This window comes from Periophthalmus magnuspinnatus, chromosome 7, assembly GCF_009829125.3.
Source record: "Periophthalmus magnuspinnatus isolate fPerMag1 chromosome 7, fPerMag1.2.pri, whole genome shotgun sequence".
Lineage (NCBI taxonomy): Eukaryota > Metazoa > Chordata > Actinopteri > Gobiiformes > Gobiidae > Periophthalmus > Periophthalmus magnuspinnatus.
In genome coordinates, this window is record NC_047132.1 from 6677742 (window position 1) to 6695627 (window position 17886).

Consider the following 17886-nt stretch of genomic DNA (forward strand, 5'->3'; position numbering starts at 1 on the left):
AATATTTCATTTTATTATATTTTTTCTTCTTTTACTCTAATAGGCATAAAGTCCATAATAAATAAATCCTAAAACGTCTTCACTCCTGACAGATTTAAAGTTTGTCTTTTGCTGTGGATCAGACCTGGACGACTGAGGGATTACACAGATATAGGCCACACTATTATTTTGGGTTGAAATTACCTTCTATTATCTGGAGAAAAAAAATGTATCATTGATCTAACTGATTTAGTTTTGTCCTTAAATCAAGTTGGGTTGTGTCTCTCAGCAGAAGTTTTTAAAAGAGCAATATCATTTAACAATTAAATGCAAAAATACATTATAATACATATTAGAAAAAGTGAGAAGTCAGATTTATAAGACCTCTATCGCAAAAGTATCAGTAAGTACCCAAACGTGAATAAATCCAACTAAAATATATTCCAGTTCAAGGATAAATGCTTTTATAATGTGATAAGGATGTATTATGCAGCACTATAATTCATACATTCCACTGGTCGTGTCCTATCTTTTTACTGGACTGGAAGAGGAAGTATTGCAGAGTGAACTTGATAAGAGCAGAGCAGAGAAAGACAAAGTAAAGAAACAAAAATATGAAAAGTGATTATATAACAAATGCAAGAGGAAAGGCAGGATCCTCTCAGAGAACATTTTATCCAAAAAGTCATTGCAGTGGTCAATATTTATCAGAGCTGTTTCAGACCTGGTTCAGTCCTGCTTCAGTCATGGTTCAGTCCTGGGTTATACCTGGGGTAGACCTGGGTTACTCCTAAGTTAGACGTGTTTAGTCCTGGTTTAGACCTGGTTTTGTCCTGTGTTACTGGGTTTAATCCTGTGTAAGACCTGGTTGTGTGGAAGCTTATGATGATAATACGAACAAATAAGTGACAATAATTGTAAATTAAATAAAGTTTAACATGTTAATGTTAACGCAATGAACCCAGAGAAGATGTTTATGTAGGCTATATATATTTTTATATTACCAAATCTATGTCCAGAAGAGGGCTTATATCAGTACTGTTAGACATTTTTATACTGTCAACTTTGTATTAAAATAGTTGTTTTATATGGGTCAGAAACCATTTGAATTTGTTAATATGTCTAAACATACAGTGTTGTGCATTTAAATCTTGCATTGTATTGACTCCAGGCTCTTTTCATGCTTCAGTGATGCATCAGACACACAGAGTCTCTGTCGTATCATAATCAGGGCTCCACCCCCCCCCCCCCCCCCCCCCCCCCCCCCCCCCCCCCCCCCCCACACACACACACACACACACATGTGCACACACACCCGCACGCACACACACTGTGAACTGTGGCTCATTTGACCTACAAATACACACATTATCTTGACCAGACAAAACAGATATTAAGCATAGCTGAACCTTGAATGTGATGATTCCCCATATCATCCGGTCTGTAATCAGTTCAGTGCACATGACTCAGTGACAAAAGTAGGTTAGAGTGATAAAATCCAGTCTAATGCACACTGCAGAATTAACTTAACATCTGTTTTTATTTAAATAAACATACAAACTGAAATAGCATTACAGCAGACAATACTTAATATTACATTTGTACAAATATCTGTTTCAGTTTCAGTAGCATTCTTCTGGTGCATTTCAGAGGAGATACAGTCTGTACATTAAATTAATTTAAATAACAAAAGACAAACTGTAACAGGAGCCAGAAGAATGGTCTGATCTATCGACAGTAAAATGACTGCAGAAACAAATCATGATTGTTTTAGATGCATCTTTGCACCGAGCAGCCCACTCACAGCCGCCGCAGTTCAAACAGTTAAACTCTAGATATTCAACAGTCTCTCTGTCCGACCCGCGCTTCACTGGGGCTTGTGCTACAAATACGAGGCGCCCTCTCAGACAGGAGCTGCCCGGCTCCTCCGTTGCTAAGCAACACGTTAAATTCCAGTGTTCTGTGCATCCAAAGAACTCAGACCTCCAAATCATCCTCCCTTTATCCGCCCCTCTGTCAGCAGTGAAGCCATAAGACACTCTTCAATAAAGCGCATTAGTAACAACTGTACAATAATAATGTGTGCATGTGACTGGAGACATGTAGGAATAATTAACTAACACTACTTTTGATACTTTTGATAAAAGGGAATAAAATCCCTCATACAGGACCTGCCTGTGTCCTCTACAGACCTGCTCAGTAACAACCAAAACACATCTGCAGTTAAATCACACAGAATAATCCAGTCATTAGCAATCCCACACCTTTAGCATGTGTTTTATATTGAGTAACAAACATTAGCGTTGGTGCTGTCCTGCTCACATAAACGCCTCATACATAAATAGCTTGCAGCTAGTTGTTCTCCACAGTGGCTCTTTTGTTTTGGTCGCGCCTAAGACTCGTGTGAATGTTGCTGACTCACGGTGCAGCTCTTGAGGATGTGCTCTTCTCTTCCTCCGTCCCCTCCTCCTCCTCCCACTGCCTTCACAAACCAATACTGCACGCTACATCCATGTTCCCCATCACCAACTATAGCCTCAGTGGATGAATTATGATAGCTCTCTTGTAAGTAGCCCTCATTATCTGCCCCTCTGTTACTGTCTGGGTTTGTCATTTCAGTTTCACCCCTCTCAATGTGACCTTAAGAAAATTTACACTAATCAAATCTGTTATATGATTTTAAATGCTGTTATTTAAATGCTGATGAATGCACTGCTTACAACCACCTCTGAGTATAACATATGATTCGTTCTTTAGACACAACACATTTTTTTTAAGAACACCTGCTATGCTCCCAGTGTGATACTAGATATTAATTATTTAGGTTATATTAAAGATGATACTTTTATCTCTGTCTCCGTACAATAAATCAACCTCTAGTACAGATTATATAGTTATTCTTTCCTTGCACATCTTTTCTTTGCGCGTCTATAATTATTTAACACATCTGCATAATGGACATACTTCAGTCCTGAACACATCTGCTGTCTGTCCCTGTCCGTCTATTGGACTGGATCTGTCCTCCCCTGTGGTTCTCCTCAAGGCTTGTCTTTTTCAAAATGTTTGGGGTTTTTTTGTTTTTTTTTGGAGGGTCTAAGGACAAGGGGTGCGCTGGGACAGTTATCCATTTGCTTGTTTCCTGTGAATGTTGTTTAATCAGCATATCTGTTATTGACCAATTTGATTTTCTAACTTTCTGTTGGTCAAATTGATTATTTTATTAACTCCTGTGAGGCGACTGCTGTTGTGATTTTGGGCTATACAAAAATACACTGAATTGCTTGTAACTGTTCACATGACAGAGCAGCTTTTGGAGCGGTCCTTGGTGAAGGAGGAGGAGAGGAGCTCAGATTTGTTGGGCAGATGTAGTAGTCTTTTGGATAGGCGTCGCACTGGGCTGGGTTTGTTGGAGGGTTGTAGTTTGTTCATACAAGCTTGAGCCGCGGTCCTGAAAACACTGTGGATACTCTTTTCTGACGTGAATGCGGAACACTCCAGGTACGTCTCTGCTCCCAACTGTTTGGCCAATGATGTGCCCTGGAGAGACCAATTACAACAAAGTTAAGTTAAAATGAAAGTCAAATTAAAGTGCATATAGTGCGTTTGACAACTCATTTCACTAAAATGTATTAACATATTTATCTTAAAATATTGCCTAGTTTTCCCTAGTTTGACCATTTAGTTTCTGGTTGGATATGAGCAACAGATGTGACATCCGTGACATTTTACAAATCTGCACACTAGTTATTATTTGAAGGATAGAATGTATATGATAATATTTTGTTAAACTAATGTTGAAAATGTGTAAATTGTCTCTGCATTTTGGATGGAATTTTGTATATTGATGACATAGATGGAGGGAACGTTCAGCTGACTGATGTCAATCAATCATAGTGAATTAATTTACTTCAGTGACTGTTCCACTTTTACAGTCAGAAGACTGACTGTAGACCTCTTATTAAAAAAGATCCAAGCATATCAGTTTTAAAAAACAAGTCAGGACTAAACAGAAAAAACAGGCTCAGCCAGGTGTAAGAATAAACCAAAACTAAACCAGAATTAAACCGTGTCAACTAGAGGTCAAAACTAAGAGTGAATTTGGTCTGAACTTAGTCTCAGTTTGATGAATCTAAACCTGGAGCACAGCCCTGACAGTATCATTGTGGTCACCTGTTCATATGAGATGGGCGCTTGCTTCTGATTGGACAGCTCAATCCGAGTGCAAACGTCTGTTCGGAGGTCTGTCTTGCAGCCGATGAGAAGGATACGTGTGTTTGGGCAAAAGTCCTGGATCTCTGTTTTCCACTAAAACAAAACAAAAAGTATAGTAACACCATTATTACTGTGTTTTAAACAGATTCATTTAACATTTTTACCATTTTAACTAAGTGGTTTATTCACATACCTTTTTCAATGCACTGTCCACTGTGTCTGGTCGGCTGATGTCGAAACACAAGAGGACAGCATCTGAATCACTGTAGCATAAAGGACGCACATTGTCGTAATATGGAGAACCTGCAAAAAGAAACAAAAATGATACAAACTACTTTTAAATAGATCCCTGACAAAAAATAAGTTCATTTGATATTTGGAACATGATTAAAAGACCCCGAGTATGTTTTGAGCAATAAGAACAGCTGTAATTGAATGAATACAAATAGATAAGTTTAATGCTATACTGTGCAACATCTGAGGCCAAGCAACAACATCTCCATGGAGACAAGCTGGTACCCTCCACCAGAAAAGTAACATAATGGACCTTTAAGTTTTGTTTTCACAGCTTTATCTTCTCACATGCTGTACTTTTTGAAAATGGCCATGTTGGACGGACAAAAAGTGTTAAAAGAAAAACTAAAAGTGACTCTGGTCTGATGCAACACTCCATTCCCAAACAGATCCCCCATGCCAAAGTGATAAGAGAGCAAACAGCGCCTCCCGCCCTCTCACACAGTTGGTGAAAGTTCCCTCTGTTACACAAGCACGAATCAAACTTTCCTGTCCGCATTCCAATAAAGTTATTTTGACATTTTCCCATACTTAATCAACAATCTACTCATCATATTATCACGAGTTATCAAGGAAATGGGTTATGTCCACAATGCTTACGCTATACTAAGTATCTCTCAAAGGAAGCACTATAAAGAGAACGAGGATGTCCGCTTCATCATCCCCACACTCCAACAATACAGATTCACTTCCTGTTTTTGCCACTGGGGACTAAATATGACCTCTACTAATTCTTTACAAATATATACTTCTAAAATGTGCTCATATTTCAATGAACAATGCTCTAGGCAGGTGTCTGAGAGAGGTGGAAAGTTACAGGCTGGGAATTTTAAAAGCGTACATGTAGGAATGATGTAGGGATTTTAGTGCAAGGTAATATCAGGGAAAGTTTTCATTTAAGATATTGTCAGTTAAACTATATGATCATGAAAAGTACAGCATTATATCATAGCCAAGAAAATACATTTTGTCATTCTTTAGTGATGTTAACAACATATTTATTTCAATTTCTGGACCTTGCCATGGATTTTGAAATCTTGATATATTGGCAAATACGACAACAGCAAGACACCGAATACTCATATCAGCGGAAAAATAAATCTATATTGTGCCATCCCTACAAATATAAGTATGCAGTAACTTAATCGACTTTTTGAGTGGTTAAACAGGACCAAAAAACATATATTTATGGTTTTAGTGTTATTTACATATCTGGGTTTTGATTATTTCGATCTAAAATCCTAAATGGACTTGGATATTTTCATTAAATACAATACTTGGTAGTAAATGGAGTCAGGATAAGCCTTCATTTGATTACACCAACTAACCAATCGTCAAATTGTACTTTACAAAACAAGCCATTCTATTATTTTCTTCAATGTGTGCTCCCCCCAGGCTTCTCTATTCTGAAAAAATAGGCCATCTTATACAACTGAAACTTTATTGATACGCTTTTGGAAACAGAGAGCACTGGGTGATGTAAGGCTGCAGAAAGAGAAGGCTGATCTGAAAGGACATAACTTCAGCAGCACCCACAGCCTCCTCCACACAACATAACACTCACAAAACCTCTACAAAGGGATACAAAAAATACAAGAGCTGGTTATTTTATATCATGGAAGCCAGTTTTGATCAATATGTATTGGGACTGAAAGGATTACTTGGTACCACTTTATAACTTAATTAGCAGCAAGCATTCACAAATATAATGTAGAGTAGATGATATATTGTGCTATAGAGGGTGATGTTTAGGAATGGACAATATATTTGATCAATATCGGAGGATTTTTCATATATATCGATACCAACAAATTATATCATATTTGAATAAAGACAGTTTGTTAGTTTAACAAAAGTGAAAAGTTTAATTGTGAACTTTACTACAACTTAACTTCAATGTGTGGGTTTTGCCATAGATTAAAACAAATATTTATATAAATTTACAGTACCCTGACAAATGTTTGTTGTCGAGCTACAAGAGCAAGACAAAATTGATATTAGCCAACTCCACAATTGAACTGACTAACCTTTGGTGAGTGGGTGTATTCCTAACCCACTGCGCCAATGTCTGTGAATAATAGTTATCCAGGAAGTTTGGATGAGAGGCCAGACTTCTTTAACTTTTAGAAAACTGCACTATCACCCAATTAAAACTGAAGTACTGTATAAAAATAAGAGAAGATGGATCAGCTTTTGCCAAGGCACTAGTTCTATCCTGCAATGGCAAAGACATGTGTCCAGATTTAACGTGAATCTTATAATGGTAGCAAAAAAATAAATAACTGTTGGATCAAAAGTAGATTCTACTAATAATAATTTTGCCCAATATAACATTTCAATTGCTTTTTACACTATTAATATATAGATCTTTTAACTTACGGTATGTGATGTTAGATTATACAATGTCCCAGTGCATTTTTCATGGGAGATAGGAGAATAATTCTAAGTTGAGTTTCTACAGTCCGTTACATAAGCTCTTTAAATCTGCAGGCAGTATAAGGCAGAGTCGAGGTCATATCTTTTTGCTCAGCTTGTCTGGTTTGTGCCTTCTGGTCACGGACACCCAGAGCCTACTCCACCCCCTACATGGACCAGGAACCCCCTCTCCGCTGTGAGCTACCCCTCTGAAGGCCAACTGGCAACGGGACACTTCCTCTGACCAGCCTCCCAAATCTAAAATATGCTGCTTTACATAACCCAGTGGGAACGTGCCAATGTAGTAGTAGTAAAGCTTTTAGATAACACAGCAGCCAATAGGCCCAGTAATATGATGGTGGAGGTAAGGCTAAGGTAGTCCTGACATGGGTTGTCAAAAGTACTGAAAATTAGATGGTAATTAATGCTAAAACTAGTATTAAAAGTAGATACTCATAGATACTCATATATACCCAAGAACCACTATGGAACCTACCTGGATGACTGAGAGATTACACAGATATAAGGCCACATGGGAAAATTAAAAAAGTACTACAATTTAATGTTGAAAATCACATTTCAATTCCTTAGTAAAATCAGATTTGAAATTTTTGTTTAGCGGCAACTAGTCCTGCCCCAGACTTACTCAAGATCTGCTCCTAACAGTTGCACAATGACAAACAAATAATAATGCAATTTTCAACAAAATAGAAGACTGTATTTGAGTTGAGTATCTCGTTTTGGTACTAGGGTTTGTATAAAGTAGTATCTGGGTGTCAGTTATAGCTTATACAAGATAATATTAAATGGAGTAAACTTGGACTTAACTAGGAATACTGTATGTCTAAAACAAATAAAAATGAGTTACCAGACAAGTACCATGCATAACAGTGACACACATCTTTACACCCACTGTGTAAATATAGTTTGTAAGCTATGCCAGTTAACCATTTGGTATCTATGATTCACTATCAGTTGTAACATAGTTTATTTGCATGTCTGCTGAGAGCCAGTCTTGTCAAGTTTCACACCCAGCGCTCATTTAATTGAATCATAATAACAACATTGACAGATAATGTCGTCTGTGTAAACAAGGAGGTTCATTACTGTGAATGGCTTGGCTCCTGGGTGACTGAGGTGCAGAGAGGAAGGGCAACAGGTTTAGCCACGGGTCAAAGTCAGAACCAAGGCTTTTACGAATACAATACATTTACTTTTTTGTTGTGTGTTGTATATACCAACAAGTATTTCTCTGTGTCTGTTTCTTCTGTTTCTTTTGTGTATGTTTAAGCACGTCTGACTTACTTGAATAAAGGTGTTTTTAGTCATCAGATCATAACTATTGTGTAAATCAGATGAGTTTTGGCCCTTGTTTACAGCATGGTTGCTAGGTAACACTTATAACATGAGTTTTAGCAAAATTTTATTATGCCGTTTTTCATGAAGTGTGTTGTCATATGCAGTATAACTAGTCTTGTTTGATAAAATTGCTTTCTGAGATATAAATGCTTTGTTTCATATATGTAAGATGTTTAAATAAAAATTCTTTCACTATAAAATATCTTTCTATTAGTGCCATGTTGATAAAAGCCCTGCAGCAAATCCTTCATTTCATAATCAAGATGCTTCACTGTACACTGTTGCCAGCAGAGGGCATCCAATCCATAATCCAAGCATTCAAAAGTAAAGTGAAAGAGAAAGAAAAGTACTGCAGGAAGACCTAAGTACTTTCCAGACATTATACTTGGAAGTATTAGTAGTAGTTAGGAAACATGATGAAGGACCCTGCTCACCTGACGTGTCCCAGAGACTAAGCTCCACTCTCTGCTCCTCCAGGTCTAAACAGGCTGTGTAGTTCTCAAACACTGTGGGGACGTAGGTCTGCAAAACATCAAGATATAGTCAAGGATTCAAATTAGGCAGGATATTCATTATTGCAGCAGAAAGTCATTTTGTGTTATCTTTTGTCTGTGATCTTTCAGTGTGTGGTGCTGGTAAATAGGAGTTCAATGACTTCAATGGTGTAAACCTAAAAGGCTGTTTGGCACTGTATTTTCTAACTAAATATTACTACTATTATTAATCTTCTCCTTTGAATTCATCCTATTATAAGTGTATTTATAATATTTCTATGTTTACTGCATAAAAAGTCCTGTATAACTACTCCATTTAAACAGTCTATAATTTCTAGCTAGTGGATCAAAAAAGTTGACCACATAAGATATTTTTAGCTTGGTTCAAATATCGTTTTTGCCTAAATTTAAAAATAAACAGACTAAATAAAACCTCACAGATAAACCATGCATCACAGGAGAAGACAAAGTATCTGATAAATGTATAATAATTATAAATAACACAAATTGTAAATGAAATCAATAGGTAAAAATAGGCTTATATAAAAAATGTATGCAGCCTAAATCTAAATCCACAGTTTGTAAAGTAGAGTGTAACATGTTGTCCTACCTCTGGGTAATAGTCCTTTGCCAGCACTTGTAACATGGCAGTTTTACCGCATTGGACATCTCCGACCAAAACCAGTTTACACCGCGCCACAAAAGGCTGAGTTCTGCGTTCCTTCATTTTAAAATCAAATCTGTGAGTGTAAAAAGACGAGGAAATGAAAAAAGATGGTGCAAAAATGATGGTGATAAAGTTGGGTGATGGTGCAGCGGCAGAGCAGGACTGAAGGCTCATCAGTCAGGAGCCACTGCGGAACTTTATATTCTCCAGGCAACCAATGAGCGAGCAGCGCGACACACACACACACACACACACAGAGAGAGAGAGAGAAGGGAGGGAAGGAGGGAGGGAAAGAGAGAGGAGAGAGAGAGAGAGACAGACACTCACAGCGAGAGAGAGGGAGAGGGAAGGAGGGAGGAATAGAGGGAGAGGGAAGGAGGGAGGAAAAGAGGGAGGAAAGAGAGAGACAGACAGAGAGAGGGAGGAAGAGAGAGACAGACACAGACAGAGAAAGAGAGGGAGGGAGAGAGAGACAGTCACAGACAGAGAAAGAGGGAGGAAGAGAGAGACAGACAGAGAAAGAGAGGGAGGGAGAGAGAGACCGACACAGACAGAGAGAGAGAGGGAGTAAGAGAGAGAGAGAGGGAAGGAGGGAGGAAGAGAGGGAGGAGAGAGAGAGACAGACATAGACAGAGAGAGAGAGGGAGGAAGAGAGAGACAGACAGAGAAAGAGAGGGAGGGGGGAGAGACAGAGAAAGAAAGAAAGAAAGAGACAGAAAGAGAGAGACAGAGAGAGAGAGCAGGGAGGGGTAGAGAGGTGGAGAGAGGACAGAAAGAGACAGAGAGGGAGAGAAAGAGAGAAAAAAGAGAGAGAGAGAGAGAGGGGGAGGGCTGGAGAGGTAGAGAGAGGACAGAGAGAGACAGAGAGGGAGACAGAGTGAGAGAGCGAGACAGAAACAGAGAGACACACAGAGAGAGAGAGAGAGAGAGAGAGAGAAAGACAGAGAGAAAGAAAGAGAGAGAAAGACAGAGAGGCAGAGAGAGAAGAGGAGAGTGAGAAAAGGGGGCAGGGCAGGGAGAGAAAGGGGAGAAATGATAGAGGAGTAGGGGGGATGGGGGATAAAGAATAAAATGGGAGTGGGGAGAAGGATAAAGCGAGAGTGTGAGAAAGAGAAAGAGAGAAAAAAGAGAGGGGAGAGAGAGCGAGGGTGGGAGAAGGAGGGTAGAAAGAGAGAGACAGGAGGGAGAAGGAGAGAAGAAACTGGAAAGGGAAGAGAGATGGAAAGAAGAGGGAGGGAAAGAGGGGGTTGAGAAAGAGATGGAGAACGATAGATTACAGCATTGCCCGGATTAGAAGAGGGAAAATTACACCATAAAAAACATTCCAGATTTCCTAATCTCTTTGGAGTAACATCAAGGCTATTATTAACTCAAGTGTTAAAATAGCAACTCACTCAGTTGATTTATTATGTACCTGAACATCCTTAAAGATAATAAAACATAAATAAATAAATAAATAAATAAATACATACATGCATACATACATACATACATACATACATACATACATACATACATACATACATACATACATACATACATACATACATACATACATACATAAAATATAAATAAATAAATACCATAACATAAATCTCTTCTTATTTTTATCATCATCAGAGAGGCTTTTGGTTTATTAGACTTGTTTCATGAGTTCTGTCTCAAAATACAGTTTTCTGATAAATGTATGAAATAACACCAAGTATCCCCTTCAAAGTGGCCCATAGAAATCTTACAGTTGGCAAGCTTGTTTGATAAAACAAAGAATACAGCATCTGTGGCCTAACCTAAATATAATACTGTCAAATCTACTCAGTGATCTGTCAACATATGTTTACATGTACAATCAGCACAGAACTGCTGGCTGAGCTGAGGAGGGCAGATGGCTTCTTCGAGAAAATGTAGCAAGAAACTCATAGTGTCAGTGATCAGGACACGAAGCACGTGAAGCATGAGGAGGTCTGTTCAGTAAAATGTAACATGACAGACACAGACAATGCATGTCCTCGTTTGACTTTAGGCTGTGAATCTGAGTGGAGACCAAAGTGATTGGTTCTCTGTCACAGAGGCTCAATAACCTCAGCAGAGGCAATAAACTGCAGATATTGAGTAATTGGAGTTTAGTCTTTTAAAATGTGTTATAGCCAAAGTATCAGCCGATACAATGCAGTTATTATTCAGTCAAAAACTACCCTTCATTTGGGTATTTTGGGCTGTATTCATCATCTTGGCTTGGACTAATGTTATGAAAGATTTAGGCTAAAATCTCCCTAGATATCAAATCTGGAGTAACCAGGGCTGCCTGTCACATAGCCTGAAGCGAAAATACGCCTACATGTACAGAATAACTAAAATGTGTTTTGTCTAGCAGAACAGTGAAAACTCACTTGTTAAGTCATGATAACAGGCTCATTGCCATAGACAGTTTTCACTAGCTGTCTACTGCCCTCTGGGGGTGGCCTGAAAAATAACCAGGCAACAACAACCACGTGCAGGTGCTTACATTGAGAGTTGCATACATCTGAGTTAGATTAAATGAGTAGATGTCATTTAAATAGCCTATACTTTTCTGTAAATAGCCACGAAGGTTTTCATATTAGTGCTTACATTAGTGATAACAAACTGCTTCCACAAAACAATGTGCGGTCCCTGTCAGTCAAAAACTACATTTCCCAGAGTTCTCTAATGCTCAGCTGCGGTTGTTAGAGAAGACGTCCAAAAAATTTAATCTAATTAATGTGTACAGCTAAATGTCAAAAGATAGAGCGATAAACTAGTAATAGAGAGAACGATGAATAGAAGCAAAATACAAATTAAATTAATTGTTTATCTGTTTGTTTTTTTTATTTCCGTGTTTGTGACGTAGCAGAGATTTCATTGGTTGCCTCGTTTCCTTCTGTCTTTTCCCGCGTCGTAGCAAAACACAGCAGCATCAGACTGTCAGCATTCGTTTTTTGTTCTATTTAGTTTTGATATAGGATATTTTATTAAAGTTAAAGCCATGCTAACTTTAGATTACGACCCGGCTTCTCTTCCTGATTTGCTACCATTGTACTATCGGCGTCTGTTCCCCTTTGCACAGTATTATCGCTGGCTAAACTATGGAGGAGGTAAGTGCATAGAAGATAATGTGTTCAATGTATTTTATGTCTCCCTACAAATCTTATCAATTATGAATAGATACGCCTAATTAATTGAGGAATAAACAGTTTTAATCTCTTATAGTCCTTTGTCAAAATAACATCAATATTGTTTTTTTTTTCCCTAGTAAACAAGTTACAAAGTAAAAGAGTTGGTAATGTCGAAATATTGTTACAGGGCAGGTTTCGGGATTTTGTTCTACAGTGTAGCATTGAAATTATCTTAAACTACATGGAGAAAAGTAAGTGGCCCCACCAGACCAAGTTACAGTTCATGTCTGTGGAGAGGTGACCCAACTCACAATAAGAATGGTTGTTTTTAAGGTATATCTGTGGCGCTAAAAACACGTGTAATGCAAGTTGGAAGTTTAATGCATTCTAGGCAAAGCGATATATTCTCAAGACAGAGGTTGCAACCTCGAGACAACCAGGTTGCAGGCCCTTCTCCAGAAATATGACATAACTCGCATGACAGAGAGAAAGATTCATTTCAGATACTTACACGTGTTAAGCTGCCATAGTTTTTAAACAAGCATGCCTTAGTTATTGGGGTTGACAATTTAAACAGCCCTATCTGCAGGTTAAATGTCAAATATTGTTTTATCCTGTTCAATATGTCTCCGTGACAGCATAATAATTGAAGCTTCCTGTGTTTTGTTTTTTTCTCCACAGTCCAAAAGAATTATTTCCAGAATCGTGAGTTTTCCTTCACTCTCAAAGATGATATTTATGTACGCTACCAGTCCTTCACCACTCAGGGCGAACTGGAGAAAGAAATGCAGAAGATGAACCCCTACAAGATCGACATCGGAGCCGTGTACAGCCACAGGGTATAGTGATGTCATTTTATATAAACTGACATGACAGTGCATGTGCAATTCATTGAATTATTACAATTATTACAATTGTTGTTATTTGTTCTTCAAATCATGGCCTAAGTAATTTAATGTGATTATAATAATTTGTATCTAGTTTTACTGCCCTTTAATGACATGTATGTTTGTTGTAAGTATATAAGGCAGTTGTTTACAATCTTTTTTGTCCCAAGTTTGACTCAGTTGTCTCACACTCTAGGTACCCCCTATCATGCCTTCTTTCTTTAATTTCTTTAGTACGGTAATTATAAATCCAATAACTAGTATTCATCTTATTCTGGAAATTACTATGGGCACCATCCATTGCCATTCGCAAACAGCGGATACGTTCTATACAGACTACAAAGCTGTTTTGGAGCCTCTCAGAAAATCAATGTATTGTTGACTTGTTGGTGCATAAGAACATTGAACAATTTACACAGCTCTATGTTATCATATTTTAGCTGCATTGATACGAATGGAATTTCGCTTAACCAGAAGTGCCACCAAAAAGAAAATGCAGTTAAGCAGCATTTATAGGTAAAATTGGGCAGAGCAGAATAAGGTCAATAATGTCACAGATATAGGGTAAAGAGGACTGTAATGAAAGTATTTATTTGTTAAAGTATTATGTGTTTGATCCACAGCCAAACCAGCACAACACAGTGAAGTCTGGGAGCTTTCAGGCTCTAGAGAAGGAGCTGGTGTTTGATATCGATATGACGGATTATGACGACGTCCGAAGCTGCTGCAGGTAAAAATAAATGTAAAGTTTCCCCTCTGCTCATACACTGATTGTCTTCTGTACATGTGGTGACTTGGACATATTGATTTCATTTCAGTGCTGCGGACATCTGCTCAAAGTGCTGGACCTTAATGACCATTGCAATCCGTATTCTGGATAGAGCTCTGCGAGGTTTGGGAGTAATTTATTAACCAATTTTAAAATTATTCTTCTTTTTATATTATATTAATGTGTTAATGTTAAAATTATGAATACAAGCTTTCTATGTAAAGCCTAAGCATTGTAAACATTTTCTAAAGTAGTTTGTTACTTTTACTACTTTTACTCCTGCTTGAGTAATATATCTTAACAGTGTAGCAGTACTCTTACTTGAGTAAAGGTTTTTGTTCTCTCTCTTCAACATTGTAAGTCTGTAAGTGACAAAAGCTTTGTGTTGACAATATTAAATCATTTGAACATTTTAATATCTTTCACTGCTCCTTCAATTTACTTTTTTTCTAATCTTTGAGGTCTAGCTTTACTATTACTGCTTAACAGTTACAGTTACACTTACTTGAGGAATTTCTCGAACTACTACTTTGTCTTTATTACTTCTTATAATGTAGCTACTCTACCCTCCTCTACTGATTTTTGAGTATTTACTCTCTATTACTACATTCCTAAATGAAATGGTAAAGATAAGCAATTCCTCTGAAATGTTGTATTCTTATATTTTATTACAAAATACATTATATTTTTTTTTGTTTTGCTGTGATATTTCCAGAGGACTTTGGCTTCCAGCACCTGTTGTGGGTCTACTCTGGGAGGAGAGGTATCCACTGTTGGGTTTGTGATGAAGCAGCTCGGAAGCTGTCTGTGGCGGCTCGTTCCGCTGTGGCCGAGTACCTCAGTCTGGTCAAGGTAGGAATCCCTCCAACTTATTTTTACACAGATACTTTTTAAAGGTACATTATGTAACTTTCTGATAGCTCTCCTCCAGACCAAGTAAGTGTCAGGTTTATGAAGCTGCAAGCGTGTTCAGAGGAAGGACACATGTTTTAGCTTCTTTTTTTTTTCTTTTTTTTTTTTTACATACTGTGGCTTTAAATTGATAGCCTCTCAGTACCTTTAATAACTGGTACTTGGAGAGCGAACACTGTGGAGAATTAGCTAAATGCAATGCTTTCTGATAGTAATGTTAAGCTGAGGAGTGATGATGTTTATATAATCTTGATTATTGACAAGATGAATTTAAAAAAAAAGTTACATCCTTTGTATTATGTGAAGTACACATTACAGTAAAATAGGATCGGCATCTTTAAAGGTACTTTATGTCACTTTTCCGGTGGAGTCTCCATGGAGATGTTATTTCTTTGTCTGGAATGTTCCAAATTATGGTATTAAACTTAATGCTTATTATATTCAAATTGTGTGTTACAGGGTGGTGAAGACACAGTGAAAAAGGTGATTCTGTCTGATCCAATTCATCCGTTCATCAAGTATGTCTATGGAAAATTTTTGCTTATGTGTATAGTATTAGTAATAGTATTTTTCTTGAAATCAAAGGAACAACTAAAACTATTGTCCATGTCTCCCCAGGGAGTCCCTTACAGTGGTGGAACGGTACTTCAGCCGATACGCACTACACGAACAAGACATCCTTGGGCGAAAAGAGACATTAGACAAAGTACTAGCCCTTGTACCAGAAGATATCCTTAAACAAACCTTGAAAATACTGACTTGTCTTCTTATACAATTTAACAAGTCTTGTCTTCTAAAATAAGTTATGGTACTATGGTTATTATGAAAACCCTGTTATTTTATATACATTGTATTTTATATTTTTATGTTATGCAACCTTAAAATGGAATTGATCAGTGCTCACCTAACTCTGAGTACATTTCATTGCCTTCAGAAACACATTATGGATTTATAAGCTTGTCAGAAGCAAATCAGCTATTGAGTAACTAACATTTAGAAACCATTCCATTTAAAAGAATAATCTGAAACTCGATTAAAGAAAAGTAAAAAATTGTTTCCATGAAATCAAGCATGTTTTTTATTGTAATTAACTTAATCTTGTTATGGGACTTTGTTGTTAATTTACCTTTTTCATTCCTTTTAACTTTTGATTTATGGATTTTTCAAGAAGGGAAATTAATGGGAAAAGGCCCCACAACCACATGTGCTAAGTTCCGTACTGTTTAATGCATATAGTGTTACAATGCGTTTTAATGTAAACTGCCCCTTAACTTCATACATGTAAGAAAAGAACTACAGCAGGACTTTCAGAATGAGAAGAAGCCAGAAACTCGCTGGAAATTAATCAGAGACTATGCCAAGAAAAACAAGGTGACATCCACATCCAAGCTGTATTTTTATGATTAATCGCCATTGAATTTCTAAAATGTATAAAGTTCTTTAGGGTGCTAACAAGAAGAGCCATCATTTTGAAAAAGAAATCATGTTGCAGTATTGCTACCCACGCCTTGATGTCAATGTCAGTAAAGGAGTCAACCATTTACTGAAGAGCCCATTCAGTGTCCATCCCAAAACAGGTTGGTAATATCATGTATAACATAACATAACATTTTTTATCTTGTATAACTTTTTTTTTTCAATAATAATTCTAAATTATTAATTATTCTCATTGTTGACATGCCCTATAATTTGCAATTATTATTTTCTTGATTTTTTTTTATTTTTTTTTATCAGGCCGCATTTCAGTTCCCATTGACCTGAAGGAATTAGAGAAATTTGATCCATTTGCTGTGCCCACAATCAGGTTAGTGACAGTATTTTGTCTTGTGTAGCTGCATAATGATTTCAAAAGGTGATTTTCAAAATTACAAAGCTAATATTGTATTACAAAAACCATGTACCAAGAAAACTACGTCAAATTAGTAAAAGGAAAAATAAAAATGACATCTTTTGCATATTTAACCTGTCAAATGGAAGACCATAGAATTTTGGCAATATTATTAGTTTCATGTTATATGGGTATTGTGGTAATTTTCCAGACTATGGAGCCAAGACATGACACGTTTGATTTGATGTGCCTTTTGCTTCCATGTAGTTTAATTTGTGAGGAGCTGGATCGCCCCAAACCCGGAGAAGACGATGAAAAAGTTGATGACAAGGAAAATGAAAAGGATGCAGTGGAGAGACGGAAAATTAGAGGTACTGGGCTGTGTCTGTTTCACTGAAAGAACTAGAAATTTGAGCAAGGAGGATATTTTCCAAAATATTCTAACCTTAATTGAGATTTGTGGTGGATTATGTTGTCAGCGGCATCATGCAAAAGTTGGCGCTTGTGCTCAATGCTTGTTTACATTTTGATTTTTAGTTGACACCTTGTTTTATTATCTTATTGCAGACTATAAAAGAACCAGTTTGGCCAAGTATGTTAGATATTTTGACCAGTTCCTTGATGATGTTGCCCGATCTTGGAAAGGAGAGCTTCTCAGAAAAAGTGGTAAGTTATGGAAATAAAAATGCTACAAAAACACAGACATTTATCTAATCTTTATCTCTTCTGTTTTAGATCTTCAGAAAGAATTTTAAATGTGGTCAAAAAGAAGCACTGGCAAGATCATTAAAATGCATCTATGTTTCATATTGGTGTTGGGCCATGTTTAAACATCTTGTCACTGTTCTACCAATATTTTGTAAGTGTCTTAACTGTAAAATAAATCTTGTTTTGATAATTATAGAATTTGTATCATACAGTGTTTCTTTGCACTGTCCA

The 17886-nt window shown here is 37.2% G+C and overlaps 2 protein-coding genes across 2 annotated transcripts; one reads left to right on the forward strand and one right to left on the reverse strand.

The window, feature by feature from the left end:
- Positions 1-1500: 1500 nt before the first annotated feature.
- LOC117373310 (rho-related GTP-binding protein Rho6-like) lies at positions 1501-9587 on the reverse strand. The gene is made up of 5 exons (XM_033969268.2): positions 9364-9587; positions 8694-8781; positions 4385-4494; positions 4150-4284; positions 1501-3516 (listed from the first exon to the last, which is right to left on the reverse strand). Exons 1-5 carry the CDS (start codon positions 9478-9480, stop codon positions 3271-3273), a joined length of 696 nt encoding a protein of 231 aa, XP_033825159.2. The 5' UTR covers positions 9481-9587; the 3' UTR covers positions 1501-3270.
- A 2731-nt stretch (positions 9588-12318) lies between these two features.
- On the forward strand, positions 12319-17848 carry prim1 (DNA primase subunit 1). The gene is made up of 13 exons (XM_033969267.2): positions 12319-12530; positions 13233-13390; positions 14062-14168; positions 14257-14330; positions 14923-15059; positions 15579-15637; positions 15738-15847; positions 16399-16490; positions 16564-16696; positions 16854-16923; positions 17215-17318; positions 17515-17613; positions 17683-17848. Exons 1-13 carry the CDS (start codon positions 12422-12424, stop codon positions 17700-17702), a joined length of 1272 nt encoding a protein of 423 aa, XP_033825158.1. The 5' UTR covers positions 12319-12421; the 3' UTR covers positions 17703-17848.
- Positions 17849-17886: the final 38 nt, after the last annotated feature.

Excerpts from the sequence above, each read along its gene's own strand:
- LOC117373310 (XM_033969268.2), bottom strand. The coding sequence starts at position 9,480 with ATGAAGGAACGCAGAACTCAGCCTTTTGTGGCGCGGTGTAAACTGGTT. Across the intron at positions 8,782-9,363 it reads CAAAGGACTATTACCCAGAG|ACCTACGTCCCCACAGTGTT; the intron begins GTAGGACAACAT and ends GATGTTTTGCAG. Across the intron at positions 4,285-4,384 it reads TGGACAGTGCATTGAAAAAG|TGGAAAACAGAGATCCAGGA; the intron begins GTATGTGAATAA and ends GTTTTGTTTTAG.
- prim1 (XM_033969267.2), top strand. The coding sequence starts at position 12,422 with ATGCTAACTTTAGATTACGACCCGGCTTCTCTTCCTGATTTGCTACCA. Across the intron at positions 16,924-17,214 it reads TTTGCTGTGCCCACAATCAG|TTTAATTTGTGAGGAGCTGG; the intron begins GTTAGTGACAGT and ends GCTTCCATGTAG. Across the intron at positions 17,319-17,514 it reads GGAGAGACGGAAAATTAGAG|ACTATAAAAGAACCAGTTTG; the intron begins GTACTGGGCTGT and ends ATCTTATTGCAG.